Here is a 13,855-nt window from a genome sequence, read left to right on the forward strand (position 1 = left end):
GCAGTGCTGATCAAAGTATTCTTTTGCAGATGTAGTTTTGCACATCTTTTGCAGATGTGAGTATGTTGTTAAAAGGACGTACTAAATAACTTATAACAAAAGCAGTAAGTAATGTGGTCAGAGTTTCAGGGCTGCTCCTGAAGCTCCTGAAATGTGCAGTGTGCTGCCCTGAATGAACCACACGTTCCTTTGCAGTGACTTCGGCTTCAAGATGAGTGAAGATTTGTCTTTAGAAGTTTGTGTTCCAGACCCGGAATTTTCTGGCAGACCTCCTGTGCCTTGCCCTGTGGGTTCTACATACAGGAGAACTAGAGGGTATGTATTATACCTTTGTTAAGGCTCTAAGAGGAGAGAATATCCAGGGCTGCCTGGACTTCTTGTGTGGTCCAAGTCCTAGAGTTCCAAACCAGGAGGTTCTAGTCAGTTGGGCAACAGTTAAAACTAGGAAACCTTCAAACTCTTCAGTTCCCCATGGGGAAAAATGTGCATGTGGGAGTCTTGGAGCATCTCTGCGGCCCCCAGCACATCTTCAGTCATATACCTCAGCAGGGAAAAGTCTTTTGAGGAGCCTAGAGATGAGGCAGATTTAAGTCTTGCTTGGGATGCTCAATTATCTGGACCCGTTTTGTTTATATAAGCAGGGCTGACTCAGAATGGTATCAGAATGACCTGATACCTTCCTCCTGGTTCCACATGGAAATGTGTGCATGGCATCTCTTGCTCCTGGTGGGGTGATGTCCCCATTGTGGTATCTCTGGCTCTTCTTTGATGTTTCTGATCTCTTGCCTTGGGGACAGCTACCGGAAGATTTCTGGGGACACTTGTAGTGGAGGAGACGTCGAAGCACGGCTGGAGGGAGAACTGGTCCCTTGCCCACTGGCAGGTAAGAGCTCTTTGCTTCCCTTGACACCTTGAGGCATCCTTGAAGCATCATCCTGACCTCACCCAAGTCAGGCTGTGGCTCTCCTAACTCAGTGGAGGAGAGAACGGTACAAAAAGCATCACAGAATCCTCTTTAGCACCTGAAGCTTAGCACCAAACTAAATTTATATTAGTCTCACACTTAAAGGAATATAAAATATCTTATGTTGGCTCAATGTTGGGAGGGAAGTCCATTTATTCGAAAATATTTATTCTATGCCTTTTTTAAAAGGAAAAAAACCCAGAAAAATCAAGAAGCAAACAATTAAAAAACAATAATAAAAGCAGAATGACAACAATAACAACACACAACAAAAAAAAAAAGGCAATACAGAATTTTAAAACAAAATGATAGGAATTTAATAATGGTTGTTATATTGTGTATTGTTATTCTCAAAGTAATGGCTCAGGCTATGAGATACAGGCATGCAAGATTAATCAAACAATATAATTTCCCTTTGAACAGTTTCTTTCACTTTTACTGTGTCTATTAAAACTTGAATCTTATTTACTCTTTCAGTTTCTTACTCCAGCAAGACAGTATGGTGTTTACACATACAAGTCTAATTTATTTCACTTTTGAGTATGGTTTCTAGTTACACTGTAAAAGTCTGGAGTTTATGGCTGAGTAGTATTCCATTATATAAACTACTACGTCTTTGGAGGCTGAGGAGAGCCTTCTGACTTTTGTTTTTAATCTGTCTGTCTGAGTTGAATCCAAGAGGGACTTGTGACTTCTTAACAAGTAGCTAAGTGGTTTATCTTAATTTTCTAGTAATAATAATGATGGTAACTAACATTTTAATGGAAGCTTACAGACTTTAGTGTACTTTTCAGTTTGTCATGAATTTAATCCTCTTAGCCCTATGAGGTGCCATCAGATGCATACTTATATATGCATGAATGTAAGCATATTCAGAGGAAAGGGCACAATGATTCACAGAAGATCACACAGTTCTTATGTTTTAAATTAAAATTCGCACCCTAAGTCCCTTCATTGGACATCGTGCGATGGCGGATCAGTGTCACTCATATTATTTTCAGTGAACCTGATTTCTGCTTATTAAGAAAAGCTTCCTGGTGCGGCTACATACTGTAAAGGTGTAGTGTGAGTCAGAACAGGTTTTAAAGTCGATGATGTAACACGGCGGTTGTAATTTAAGTGAAATTATGATGCTTTAAAGAAGAGTCCGTCTCTTTGCGCCTTTTCTTCCTCCCCTGTCTTTCTGGTTCTTACTCACATGAAGCCTTCTCTTCCCTCTTGGGGAGGGGCAGTGGGTGATGGGTGCTGCCTTGGTCAGCAGTGCTGGTGTCCCACGGAGCTGCTGCAGGTGACAAGCTGAGGGATGTGGCATCTTTGCAGGGTGGCAGGGCGGCCACTTCGTAGGCTCACTGCCCACCAGCCTGTCCTGGTGCTTTTCATACTAAGCTCATTAGTCCCTTGATTTAACCTCTCGTCATTACCGCCGTAATTAACACACCTCGCTGTGGAGACTTCAAAGGAACCATTGCTCCAGCAGAGTCCTGCAAACGAGCAGAAATATTAAATATTCCCCTCGCAGGAGCTGCTGCTGCTGAGGCCTGTGTGTGTGGGGCTCCAGCAAGTGCTCTTAAGGGGCTAGAGTGCATACTTTTGTAATAAATATTTCCGGAGATAATTCATCGAGGGACAACACAGTTTGTTTAAAACCATCAATACTGGCAAGAAACCGATTTTCACTTCTGATAGGAGATGATAGACCAGGGAATGAAGTAGAGAAGTTTCATTTCAGTGTCGGCCACCTCCTAAATGTCAAAGAAGAAAGAAAAATAAAAGGCAGGGAAGTGCCCAGAAGAAAATAATGATAGTTTTACAGCACTAATGGGAACCATAACATGTTTGCAAAGATGAAGTAATCGGGCATCTGGAAGGATTTTTAAAATGCGGTAATTTTTCTTCCTTCATGATTGCTGTAATAACGCCCATTTCTGGGCCTCAGCCGAGAATCCTGTTCCTTTGGAGGTCAGGTGGTCACAGGACTGCCCTGCGGGCTGCTCACTGCCTCACTCCAAAACAGACCTTTAGGGATCAGGGGTGTGTGACATGGAAATTAATTTCTTAGAAGAAGCAAAGCGGCAGTGAGGATTTTAGATGCTGGAAAGAGACTGCCACGGATGTGGCTTTCACTGTGTGCTCCGAGCCTTCTCCATCTCCTGCCCAGAATGACAGTGGGAACAAAATGACAATTTCCTTATCATGTGGTGGGAGCTTGAGCACTTCAAAATCGAAGAGAGACCGGAGGAAAAGAAGACAACTTTACCATCTTAAAATTTTCTGGTGGATTTAATTTTTTGACTAATTTTCTATAGGAAAGGCTTAAATTTTTTTTTTTCTTAAAAATAAAGAAGGTGGCTCGCACATGTGAACTCCTTGAGAAGCAGTCATGGCCGGGTGAGAGTGGGAGGAAGGGGAAGGGATTCAGATTGCATCTTGGAGCCTACTGTCAAAACATGCTTTAAAAATTACTTTTCGTTTTACGAGTCATTTACTTTCAGTCTCTCTAGGGAGATGACACAAATAACAAATATTGGGATGGGGACATATATTCAAGAAATAGCAATGACACATTATCTCCTGTTTTACCCTAAGCCTCGTAGCCTCCCAGCTTCTTCTAATGCTCCTTTCTTCAAAATCTTCTTCTGGGCGACCTTCTGACAGCGCCTCTGGATTTTGCCCCTGTGGTTTGGCCTCTGCAGCTTCTCTGTGTTAGATCCTCATTTACCCATTTATTATAAGTAATTTTGCAGATGAACAGCCAGGTGGAAGAGATGTACAGGATGAGTTGTAGGAGAGGTTGGTGTGCAGGTTCCCTTCCTGGGGTGTTGTCTTCTACAGACTTCCTTGGGATTGGCTGCTCGGAAGCTGTCACCTGGATGTCGTAGGCAGCAACACTAATGTTCTGCTCGTCTCTGCTCCCGTGGAAGAATCTGAATGTCCTCCAGGGTATTTCCAGGGTGGAAAGGAGAAGGCACTAGGTCTTGGGTTACTGATTGTTTCACAATAAGTAAATTTCTTAAGTACCCTGGGCCTCTCTTTCTATGTCTTAAAATTGGTGGGCTGAAGGTATAGCTCAGTGGTTGAGCATTTGCATACACTTAGCATCTGTGTGGCCTTGGCTTTGAGCCTCAGCACCAGAGAGCAAAACAAACAAGACATAGATGTGATTAACATCTACACCATCAGGTGCACCATAGTATAGGGGTGAAATATAGTCTCAGGACCCAGACTGCCTGGGTTCAGATCTTGGTTCTGCTCCTTACTGGTTGTGTGACCTCCTGTGAGTTATGTAAACTTTGGCCTCATTTTTTTTATTTGTGATATTGGGTTCATAATAGTTCTTCCATCATAGTTGCTATGAGGATTAAACAGTGCTTGGTACATAGTTTGTACATCACGGAAATGTTTGTTGAGCAGAAACACAATTTGTATGATGACTGTGGCCTGAAATAATCACATTTTAAATTAGCAGATACTCTGGAAGAAATGTATTATTGCTCTGAAATATCAACAGGTTGGTCTGATGGCTGCATGTCATTCTGAGCAATATAAACGAATAAGCAAATTTGTTAGAAAAAAAGATTGTAAGTCTTTAGTGACTACTGATCTGCAGCCAACAGGGTTATAGTGTACGGTAGCTGTCTATCATTGTAAGGTGTCCACGAGATAATCAACTTACAAAGAAAAGAACCTGTTGGCTCACAGTTTTGGACACCTGCCCATCCTTCATTGGCTGTTTGCTTTGGACCTGTGGCGAGGTAGCGAGTGGTGGTAAGGAATGTGTAGGAGAGCAAAACCTCACGGGGCCAGAAAGAAAGAGAACCGAGGAACCTGCCAGGGCCCCGCTGTCTCCTGCGGTGGCAGAGCTCAAATGCCCCACCTGTTAAGGCTTCTGCTACTGCCCAATAGAGCAGGCTGGGGACAAAGCCTTTAACACAGGGGCTCTGGGGACATTCCAATGCAAACAATGGTATGGTCTACAGGATAGAGTCACAAGAAGGGAGACCACGAGGCTTGGTCTCACTTATGCTGATGAATGTGACGCTAAAGACTTTCTACTGGGCTCAGAAATACCAGTGCTGACAAGGCAGGAGGATGGCAAGTTTGTGCCTTGTCTGGGCAGCTTTGCCACTTAGCAAGACCCTATCTCAAAATAACAAAAGGGGCTAGAGGTATAACTCAGTACAAAGCCACCAGATTTAATCTCCAATGCAAAAAAAAAAAAGAAGAAGAAACAAAGAAAAAGGAATAAAACAGTTGCAGGTGGAGAAACAGACTCGCTGGATTGGAAGTCACTGCCCAAGGCAGAGCTGTCATTGTGTCACACGCCTTCTGCGTCTGGGTTGCCCTTGCACTTTATTTAGACCACATGACAATGGGGTTGGGGTTGGTGTATGAGGAAATAGAGCAGACTTTCTGGGAGCCTCCAGCCTCTCCGGGGCCCACCCCTGTTGTTTTGTGCCTGGCAGAGGAGAACGAGTTCATCCTGTACGCCATGCGGAAGTCCATCCACCGCTATGACCTTGCGTCCGGAGTCACTGAGCAGTTGCCACTTAGTGGGTTGCGGGCAGCGGTGGCCCTGGACTTTGACTATGAGCGCAACTGCTTGTATTGGTCTGACCTGGCCTTGGACATCATCCAGGTGAGTCAGCCCTCGGTCTGGTCTTACGCTTTATGCAGGGAGAGACTGGGGTGTGGTAGCTTATCTGAGGGCTGGCAGACAAACTAGTCAGCTGTGTGCTATAGTGATTTCTTTCCCTGTGAACTTCTGCCCATAAAAGAAAGATAGGAGAAGCCCCAAATCCATGGCCTTGACTTTAAGGTCTTAATTTTTCCAACTGGGAAATTCCAACTGGGATTAATAATGTAGGATTTTTAGTTATCCCCTAAATCATGATATAGTAACACTTGACTTATCCACACTTCATGTTAGTATCCATTTAAATTATTCTAAACACCAACCCGAGCCAGAAGGTAACTGGGTACTGTGTTGTATGACTGTAGTCCCAGCTACATGGGAGGCTGAGGCAGGAGTTTGGGGCCATTCTGGGCAACATAGCAAGATTCCATTTCTTTTCTTTTTTGACTTTTTTTTTTTATTTAGAGGGAAAAAAAAAACAGAAAAAAGGGTAGAAAACCTTCAGAATTTCAAAAACAATAGCAGAAATCACTGGCTAATAAATTACATATCATTATCTTAGAAGTAGTTCAAGTTATAAAATCAGAGCATAAAAAGTGGACAATCAAACACTGACAGCACAGACTCTTCTGTTTGATGAACTAACAAAACTCTGAAAACAAACCCCATAATCAAACAGACACTCCAAGTACACATGCTCACACACATAAACCAGGAAGTAAGCTTTAAGGCCCCTGAATAGGCCAGCCACAGCCATCCTCTCCTACCCGTGAATCCATGCATTTGAAAGGAAAACTTATTGATCTGTGTTCAATGTCTACTTCCTCTATTTAGGACTGCAGTTCCAGGAAGTGTTATATTTATTCTCAACCCAGGGAAAATTTTACTGCCTGGGTCTTGGGGGTGGTAGTGGGTGTTGCTTACTGCCGATCGTGCTTAGCCCGGTGACACCCCTCAGAGGCCAGTAGGCTTCTGAAGGCAGAAGGACTGTAAAAGCAGACATGAGAACACAAACACAACAGCAGTCAGGTTCATTTATTTTAAAATCAAACAGACTCCTGCAGCTCAGTAACCTCTGACTTCATTATTGTGATACAGGGCCTCATTTGGTAGCCAATGTAGAGAAATACAAATGATTAAATTCTCTGCCTTCTGTTTAAAACAGGAAATTGTGATACATTTTAGCAGTGTTCTTTTTAAAACCCAGCTTCATGTTTTATGTTTCGTGTTGTTTTTGTTTTGAAACAGGGTCTTGCTATGGTTCAGTCTGGCCTTGAACTTACTGTGTAGCCTAGGTTGGCCTTGAACTCCAGATGACCCTCCTGCCTCAGCCTCCTGCATGCTGGGATTACAGGCTTGGGCCACTACACCCAGTTTTAAACTCAGCTTTGTGTATCTGGAAAGGTTATAGCAATCAAAGGCCGCCTCCCGTGGCAGTCCAACCAGTTGAAGAAAGGGTTACCCCCCTTTGTGGGATGAGCTTGCAAGGGATCCCCTGTGCACTTCACAGCATTTAGTCCGATTTTTCTCTGTTTAGCGTCTCTGTTTGAATGGGAGTACTGGGCAAGAGGTGATCATCAGTTCCGGCCTGGAGACGGTAGAAGCTGTGGCCTTCGAGCCCCTCAGCCAGCTGCTGTACTGGGTGGATGCTGGATTTAAGAAGATAGAGGTATGCGTGATCCCCTGTCATTCTTGATTAAGCGCGCAGGCAGAGTGCCTGGGCATTGGGCCAGATTGACACAGACGTAGGAGTCAGTGTTTTAGATTGCTCTGGAAATTTCTTGAGAACTAGAGAACAGAGTGGCTGAGCCCCTGGAGAAGGGAGAAAAGGGGTGAGGGGTCATCTCAGAGTCAGGCCAAGAAGATGCCATGTGAGAACAGGATGCTAATTCTGTCAGACTTCACGGAGGCAGCTGATTGGAGCAGTTTATCCTTTGACAATGGAAGCATAGAAGATAATAATGCCATATCAATAGTAGTCCAGGAATATTCTAGAGCAGTAATGACATCATTCTCCTCCTCCTGGGTCTTATTACTCTGTACCACCTGTTTGTCACTAAGCTACCCAGTAACTTGTCCCATCTTCTCTACTCAAGGCAACTTTGAGGGTAGTAAATGGCACTGAACTTAGGAGCATAGCTAGGTGTGCTCAACTCCTGCACCACCTCCTCGTGTGAGAAGCCACATGATGTGCAGAGCCAAGTGCAGTTCAAAAGACAGTCTTGAAACGCAGCCCTGAATTCAGGCCTCACCTTGCCAACTAAGTGCAGGGCACAGGGGACTTATTTTCCTCCAGCTTTTGTTTCTCCGTGGTTAAAACAAAGATTCGTTGAGTCATTCAGCCGTGCCACAAGTATGTTTTGTGTCTGCTGTTTGTCAGATGCAGTGTTAGGTTCCGATGATACAGCAGTTATCAAAACAGCTGTTCTGATGGAACTTGAGGTTCAGTGGTGGAATTAAAGTGAAGAAGAAGTACAGAATTCCTTCTGTTGCTTCTGAGCCCTATCAAGGACACAAGTGGGGCCGGTGACTGCATGGCTGAGTGTGGGGCAGCCTGAGGAGGGCAGACGAGGGAGTGGGAGGCCTCCTGATGCTGTGGCATTGGAGCCGGGTCTGACTGTGAAAAGGTTAATTGCATCCCTTGGGGGATGTTGGCAAAAGTGGAGAAATGCACAGTACCTGGTTCCTACCGAATGCCGCCATGGTGGTCTTGTCCTTGTTATTTCTGTCCCTTCTTTTCTTGTCGGTGGCCAGCTCGGTGTTTTTATTCCATGTTGGAAAAATGCAGGGGACCTGTAAACTACCATGTTTTCGCAAGCTTGCTGGGTGACCACTGGTCACTCACCTCCAATACTGTTGGTGCAAATGGTGCAAAATCAGTCTGTAACCAGAGCTATTGATGTGCTTTGGCCACGGTGGGGCAGAAGGTTTCAGAAAAGAGGCCCCTGGAGCTGAGTGTCGAAGATAAGTTACCGTGTGTTTAGGGTAGATAGAGTGGGGAGGACAGGCCTGGGCTGGGATGCGGCAGAAGAGGATAGGAGTGTGTGTGTCAGGCTTGGGGAACTGTGAGATAATCTGCCCAGCCAAAACGGGAGAGGTGGAATGTGGGGTCTCCATTGGAGGACTGTGAAAATGAGAATTTGTTTCGTGGGCAGTGCAGAGGTGGCTCTGAAGCATGGAGAAACATGGGTAGGCTAAGAGGAAAACAAAATTGAGTACAGTTGGCCTCTCCATTCTGCATGTTTTGTATCTATGGATTGAAAACACTCAGCAAAGCAAAGCAAAACAAACTGAACATGTAGAGTCTTTCTTTTCTTAGTATTCCCTAAACAGTACAGTATAGACTATTTGCATAGCGTTCACATTGTAGTAGGTATTATAAATAGTCTGAAGATGACTTAAAAGTATAAAGGTAGAGGTGTGCAGGTTATATGCAGATATTATTCAGTATTGCAAACTTGCACATGGAGTTTGGTATCCGGTTGTGTGTGTGTGTGTGTGTGTGTGTGTGTGTATAGGGAGGTCCTAGAAGGAATCGCCTGTGGATTCTGCATTAACTGTGTAGATCACTGTACCATAGGAATAGGGGTGATGGGGGTGAGGCTTGTATTGTTCTAGCATTTCTATCAGACCTTGTAGAAATTCCCTCATCAGTCAGAGGAGAAGTCTGTTCCTTCTAACTAGAAACTGATGCAAGTGTCTCTGTTGGCTCTGGGAAAGGGAATCAGGTGGGTACAGAGGGTGTACATCTGTAGATAGAAACTGACAGGGGATTTGGCAGAAAGGTTCACTAAAGGAGCGCAGACCTATTTTGGCCGTCCCTTCCTCTTTTTCTCAGGTAGCCAATCCAGATGGTGACTTCCGACTCACAGTGGTCAATTCCTCTGTGCTGGATCGGCCCAGAGCCCTGGTCCTTGTGCCCCAAGAAGGGTAAGTATATCCTCAAAAGGAAATCGCATTGTGTCAGATGTTGCAACAGTAGATACAGACATGCAGATCTCTAGGCGAAAACTCTGCTCCTCGTGAATTTAGTGGAAATAATCCGTTCACTGAGGGTTTTGTAGCCACCACGCAGTCATCATGGTCAGGGAGCTCCATTTGCTTCTCATTAGCAAGCATCAGACGCTGTGGGCTGCCAGATGTCTTGCATCTGTGGGGTGTTGCTCTAGAAAAGGGTAACACTAGAAGAGAGTCTCTGTAGGCTACAGAAGCCTGCTTAGGTATTGTGAGGGCTGTTTTATCTTGAGTTTCATGCATAGCACAAACATTTAATTCAATCTGTCTTTTCCTATCTGCTTCCCCCAGGATATGTGGCCATTCTGACTGAAAATTAGTTTTGCACTTGGGGAATGCAAAGGTGCTTTTCATTAACTCTTTAACTGGAGGAAACAACTAACATGGAAATTCTGTATTAGCTTTCCTTGCTCTTCCTCCTCTGTAGTCCTTATGATTGAAAACAGTAGCACTCATTTTCAAAAAGAAAATGCTTCAAGCAATCTATGTACTGATTATAAATTTGAAAAGAGAATAGAAGTTCCTGAAGCGAACTATATTTGTTCTTTCTGTTCTTATTCTTTATTCCTTATCATCATACATTCTAGGCTAATCATTGTTAATAGTTTGTAATCATTCAGAATTATTTTTTACTCACATATAAGCATTATCTTTTAAAACATATGCCCTACACCTAGAGGCACATGATATACCAAATACAATTATAGTGCAGTTAGTAGTTTGTAACTAAATTATATATATAATATAATATGTATGAAGAGAGATCGATGTTGAGATTGTATCTTTGTGTGCATGATACTTTCCTGTAAGCACATACAGCTTTTTAAGCTTTTATTATATTCTACTGTATGTGCAATCAATTATTGCTTTTCTTTATTGGGGACACTGTGATTAATATACGTATATGTACATTATTGTACATTATCTTCACATAATCTGATTATAAATTCCAGGAGATGGATTTGTAGGTCAGGAGGTTTAGTGGTTTCAGATATTACAGATCCTGATGATTATGACAACAACGTTCTAGGAGGTTCTCTCTTCCTTGGAGTGGTACTCAGCACCCATGCCTCTTGTTTTTTGATGAGATGGGTTGTTCTATCCCTGTTTGGATCAGGGTGATGTTCTGGACTGACTGGGGAGACCTGAATCCAGGAATTTATCGAAGCAATATGGATGGTTCTTCTGCCCATCGTCTTGTGTCAGAGGATGTGAAGTGGCCCAATGGCATTGCGGTGGATGACCAGTGGATCTACTGGACAGATGCCTACCTGGACTGCATTGAGCGCATCACCTTCAGCGGCCAGCAGCGCTCGGTCATTCTGGATAACCTCCCGCACCCCTATGCCATTGCTGTCTTTAAGGTGAGTCCTCAATCGTGCCACCAGTGGGCACTCTGCAGAGGAGGTCAGGAGCCTCCTGAGGTCCAGAACCAGATGCCATTGGATTTTGCAGAGATACCATCAGACTTCTAGGAAATTTGCTCTTTTCTAAATTTGACATAACTTGTTTTCTGTGGTGCTGGGGATTGAACCCGGGGCCTTGTGCATGCTAGACCCATGCTTAACCACTGAGCCACACCCTGGCTTGTTTACATTCCTAAAGAGGGATGCCAGGCAAAGATCCCAGAGGACCTGGCTTTCAGACCAGTAGCATTTCAAAAGGCAAAGAGCTAAGATTATTTCTCATGAGTCTTCTGGATTTGCCCTTCAGTACTGACAGCTTGGTTTTGGTTCTGAGTCTTCACCTTCTGCAGGGTTTCCTCACTTCATTCCTCCCTGACCAAAGAGGAACAGAATATTCCCTCTGTTCTCTTTCAGGTCTGTTTGTATTCCAGAGACCTCTGATAAGCCCTGGGTAGCAGATTTCAAACTGAGAGCTTACTCAAAGTTCTGTGCTCATCAGATAGGTTTTTTTTTTTGGCGGCGCGGGGGGGGGGGGGGCAGTTCCTTCTGTTTGGATCAAGCCACTTGCTCTTGCATTTGAGAGTAATCTTAAGCTAGTACACAGCCTGTAAATGTTAGTTGTCTTCTGTATGTGGAAGTTCTTGTCTTTACAGAGGGTCCATTAAGGAAGAGCTGGCCTGATGGGCAAAGCGTTTTTTTGTTTGTTTGTTTTTTAGAATGAAATCTACTGGGATGACTGGTCACAGCTCAGCATATTCCGAGCTTCCAAATTCAGCGGGTCCCATATGGAGATTTTGGCCAGCCAGCTCACAGGGCTGATGGACATGAAGATTTTCTACAAGGGGAAAAACACTGGTAAGTCTCCTCCTTCATCTCCCAAGAGCTGATCTCAAGAAAGGGGCTGCATGTGGGCAATCTCCTCTCAGAGCAGGAGCTGGCAGTCCGCTCTTTGTTGTCACGACAACATGCACATTATTTAATTTTTTCCTAATGATATCTTAATTTCCTTTCTAATGATACACAAACAGCTGGAAGACAGCATGTTTCTGCCTGCCGAGAGTGTTGGTGCTTGGTGGTAATTACAGCCTCCTTCTGCCCTCTGCCCCTCGCTGATTGGTGGTGTGGCTTTGGTTGCAGCTGGGAGAGGCCAGCGTGTGCCTAATCCCCTCTTGGCACACGTACAGGGAGACGTGCTGTGCTCCGGGCTGGGTGCTCACAGAATCACATGCCCACCCGGCATTCCACCTCTGCTGCGATGCTGTTCGTGGTTGTACATTGCTTTCATTCTTGCTTCCTGCCCCGAACCTCTAAACCCCACGAAGTTTTGAAAAGATGATGCCTTTTTTGTTTGTTTGTTTCTCAGCAGTTTTACCAGTTCTGTAGCCTTTTGCTGGTGCTCAGTTTGTTTTTGTCAAAGGAAGAAAGGGTGACGAGAGAGGGGAGGGCGGCTCTCTGAGTAGGTGTTTGCCACCTTAGGACCTGTTAGATGGGGGAGGCTTCAAGCACTGCTAGAAGCTTTGACCTGCTGGTCCTGGAAGCTGCGATTGTTCAGTAGAAAGCTTCCTTCCGTGGCTGGCCTTTGCTCTTGTGTGGCCCCACTCATGCTGGCAATTCTAGAGGATAAAGAGCAGGGCAGTGGCAAGAAAAATAGTCCCTCTAACAATTACCCTCCTTATCACCGCAGGATTAAATAGCATCCTGGGTCTGCTGACTCTCCTTTATTGACAACTTCTAGTTTTCTTGTTTTGAACTAGAATGTTGATACTGTTTTTCTGCTTCTTGGCTTACTTTGTACTCACAGAAAAAAGACAAGGAAAGTAACACAGTTATAGATAACATTGTTATCCCTTTAAGTCCAAGGAAGACAGCATGAGAATAATGTGTCCTACCAATGAAGATCTGTCTTACCGTTAAACTTGCCCTACTAACCAGCCAGGGGAAAGATTGGTATTTGTGGATTTGGGAAAAAAATCTTAGTTATTAATTAGCTTTCTCGAAAGTTCTCATTAGGACAGGGGCTGAGCTTTGGTTGCAGTCTTGGAGAAGTCACATACTTTTGAGAGGAGATACACGTTTTAAAACAGGGAGTGATGTGGGGATCTTGCTTCTCAGCACCAGCAGTTGAAATCTCCAGGCCTCTGTTTGATGGAGGTCCCGTTCCTCCCACTGCCTTGTGGAGTTCGTTGCCAGCATTTCTCTGAGTTGATACCTGGTCCAGAAGAGCTGGACTCCATTTTACAAGTGTGTGTAAGCGCACCTTTGAGGTACACACAGCAGCTTCTGCAAGGCTGTGTCCAGGTGAGGCTGGTGGTCTCTGGACTCCCCTCTCCTGTTTTGGCTCATGGTTTTACCCCAACAACTTGAGCATAACTGAGTGCTTGTGATCTCCTGGTCCAGGAAAGACGGCCTGCGCTTCTCAGTGTATGGTCAGGGTAGGGTCTGAGCTAGGTAAAGCCCAGCTTGAAAGTGTGATGTGTGTTACTGGGTGAAACACAGACTCCTTTGTGTAAGATCAGTGGTGATATCCCTGTGGCCGGGGCCAGTTACTAAATCTCTGGCCCTGTCTCTGTTTGTCTTGAGATCCTCTTGCTGTCCATTGCTTGTGAGCAAGATGCTTCCAGGTGTCCTCTTACCTACAGATGCAGGGATGGAGGATCAGGCACACAATCTCACAGGCCACTTGGAGTTAGAGCAAAGCTTTGCAACCTATGTACACTGCCTACCTCTTGGCCTTCAGCTTGCTTCTTTTAACCTGTCCTGTCCTGTTAGCACACTGAAAGGGCATGGCAAGTTCTTGCTACATACTGGCAACCCCTGATGCCGATGCATCTGTATTAT

The 13,855-nt window shown here is 44.6% G+C and overlaps 1 protein-coding gene across 1 annotated transcript in view; it reads left to right on the plus strand.

The window, feature by feature from the left end:
- The window catches only part of Sorl1 (sortilin related receptor 1), a 149,336-nt gene that overhangs the window by 78,149 nt on the left and 57,332 nt on the right, over nt 1-13,855 (plus strand). Inside the window, exons 15-21 of the mRNA XM_003472756.5 lie at nt 196-315; nt 798-883; nt 5,428-5,600; nt 7,135-7,266; nt 9,436-9,527; nt 10,729-10,975; nt 11,734-11,872. Coding sequence (XP_003472804.1) covers nt 196-315; nt 798-883; nt 5,428-5,600; nt 7,135-7,266; nt 9,436-9,527; nt 10,729-10,975; nt 11,734-11,872 — 989 coding nt within the window. The remainder of the gene's footprint in view (nt 1-195; nt 316-797; nt 884-5,427; nt 5,601-7,134; nt 7,267-9,435; nt 9,528-10,728; nt 10,976-11,733; nt 11,873-13,855) is intronic.

The sequence above is a fragment of the Cavia porcellus genome, unplaced genomic scaffold (assembly GCF_034190915.1).
Source record: "Cavia porcellus strain 051 isolate PalLab524CR breed Dunkin Hartley unplaced genomic scaffold, mCavPor4.1 scaffold_9, whole genome shotgun sequence".
NCBI classification, from domain to species: Eukaryota; Metazoa; Chordata; class Mammalia; order Rodentia; family Caviidae; genus Cavia; species Cavia porcellus.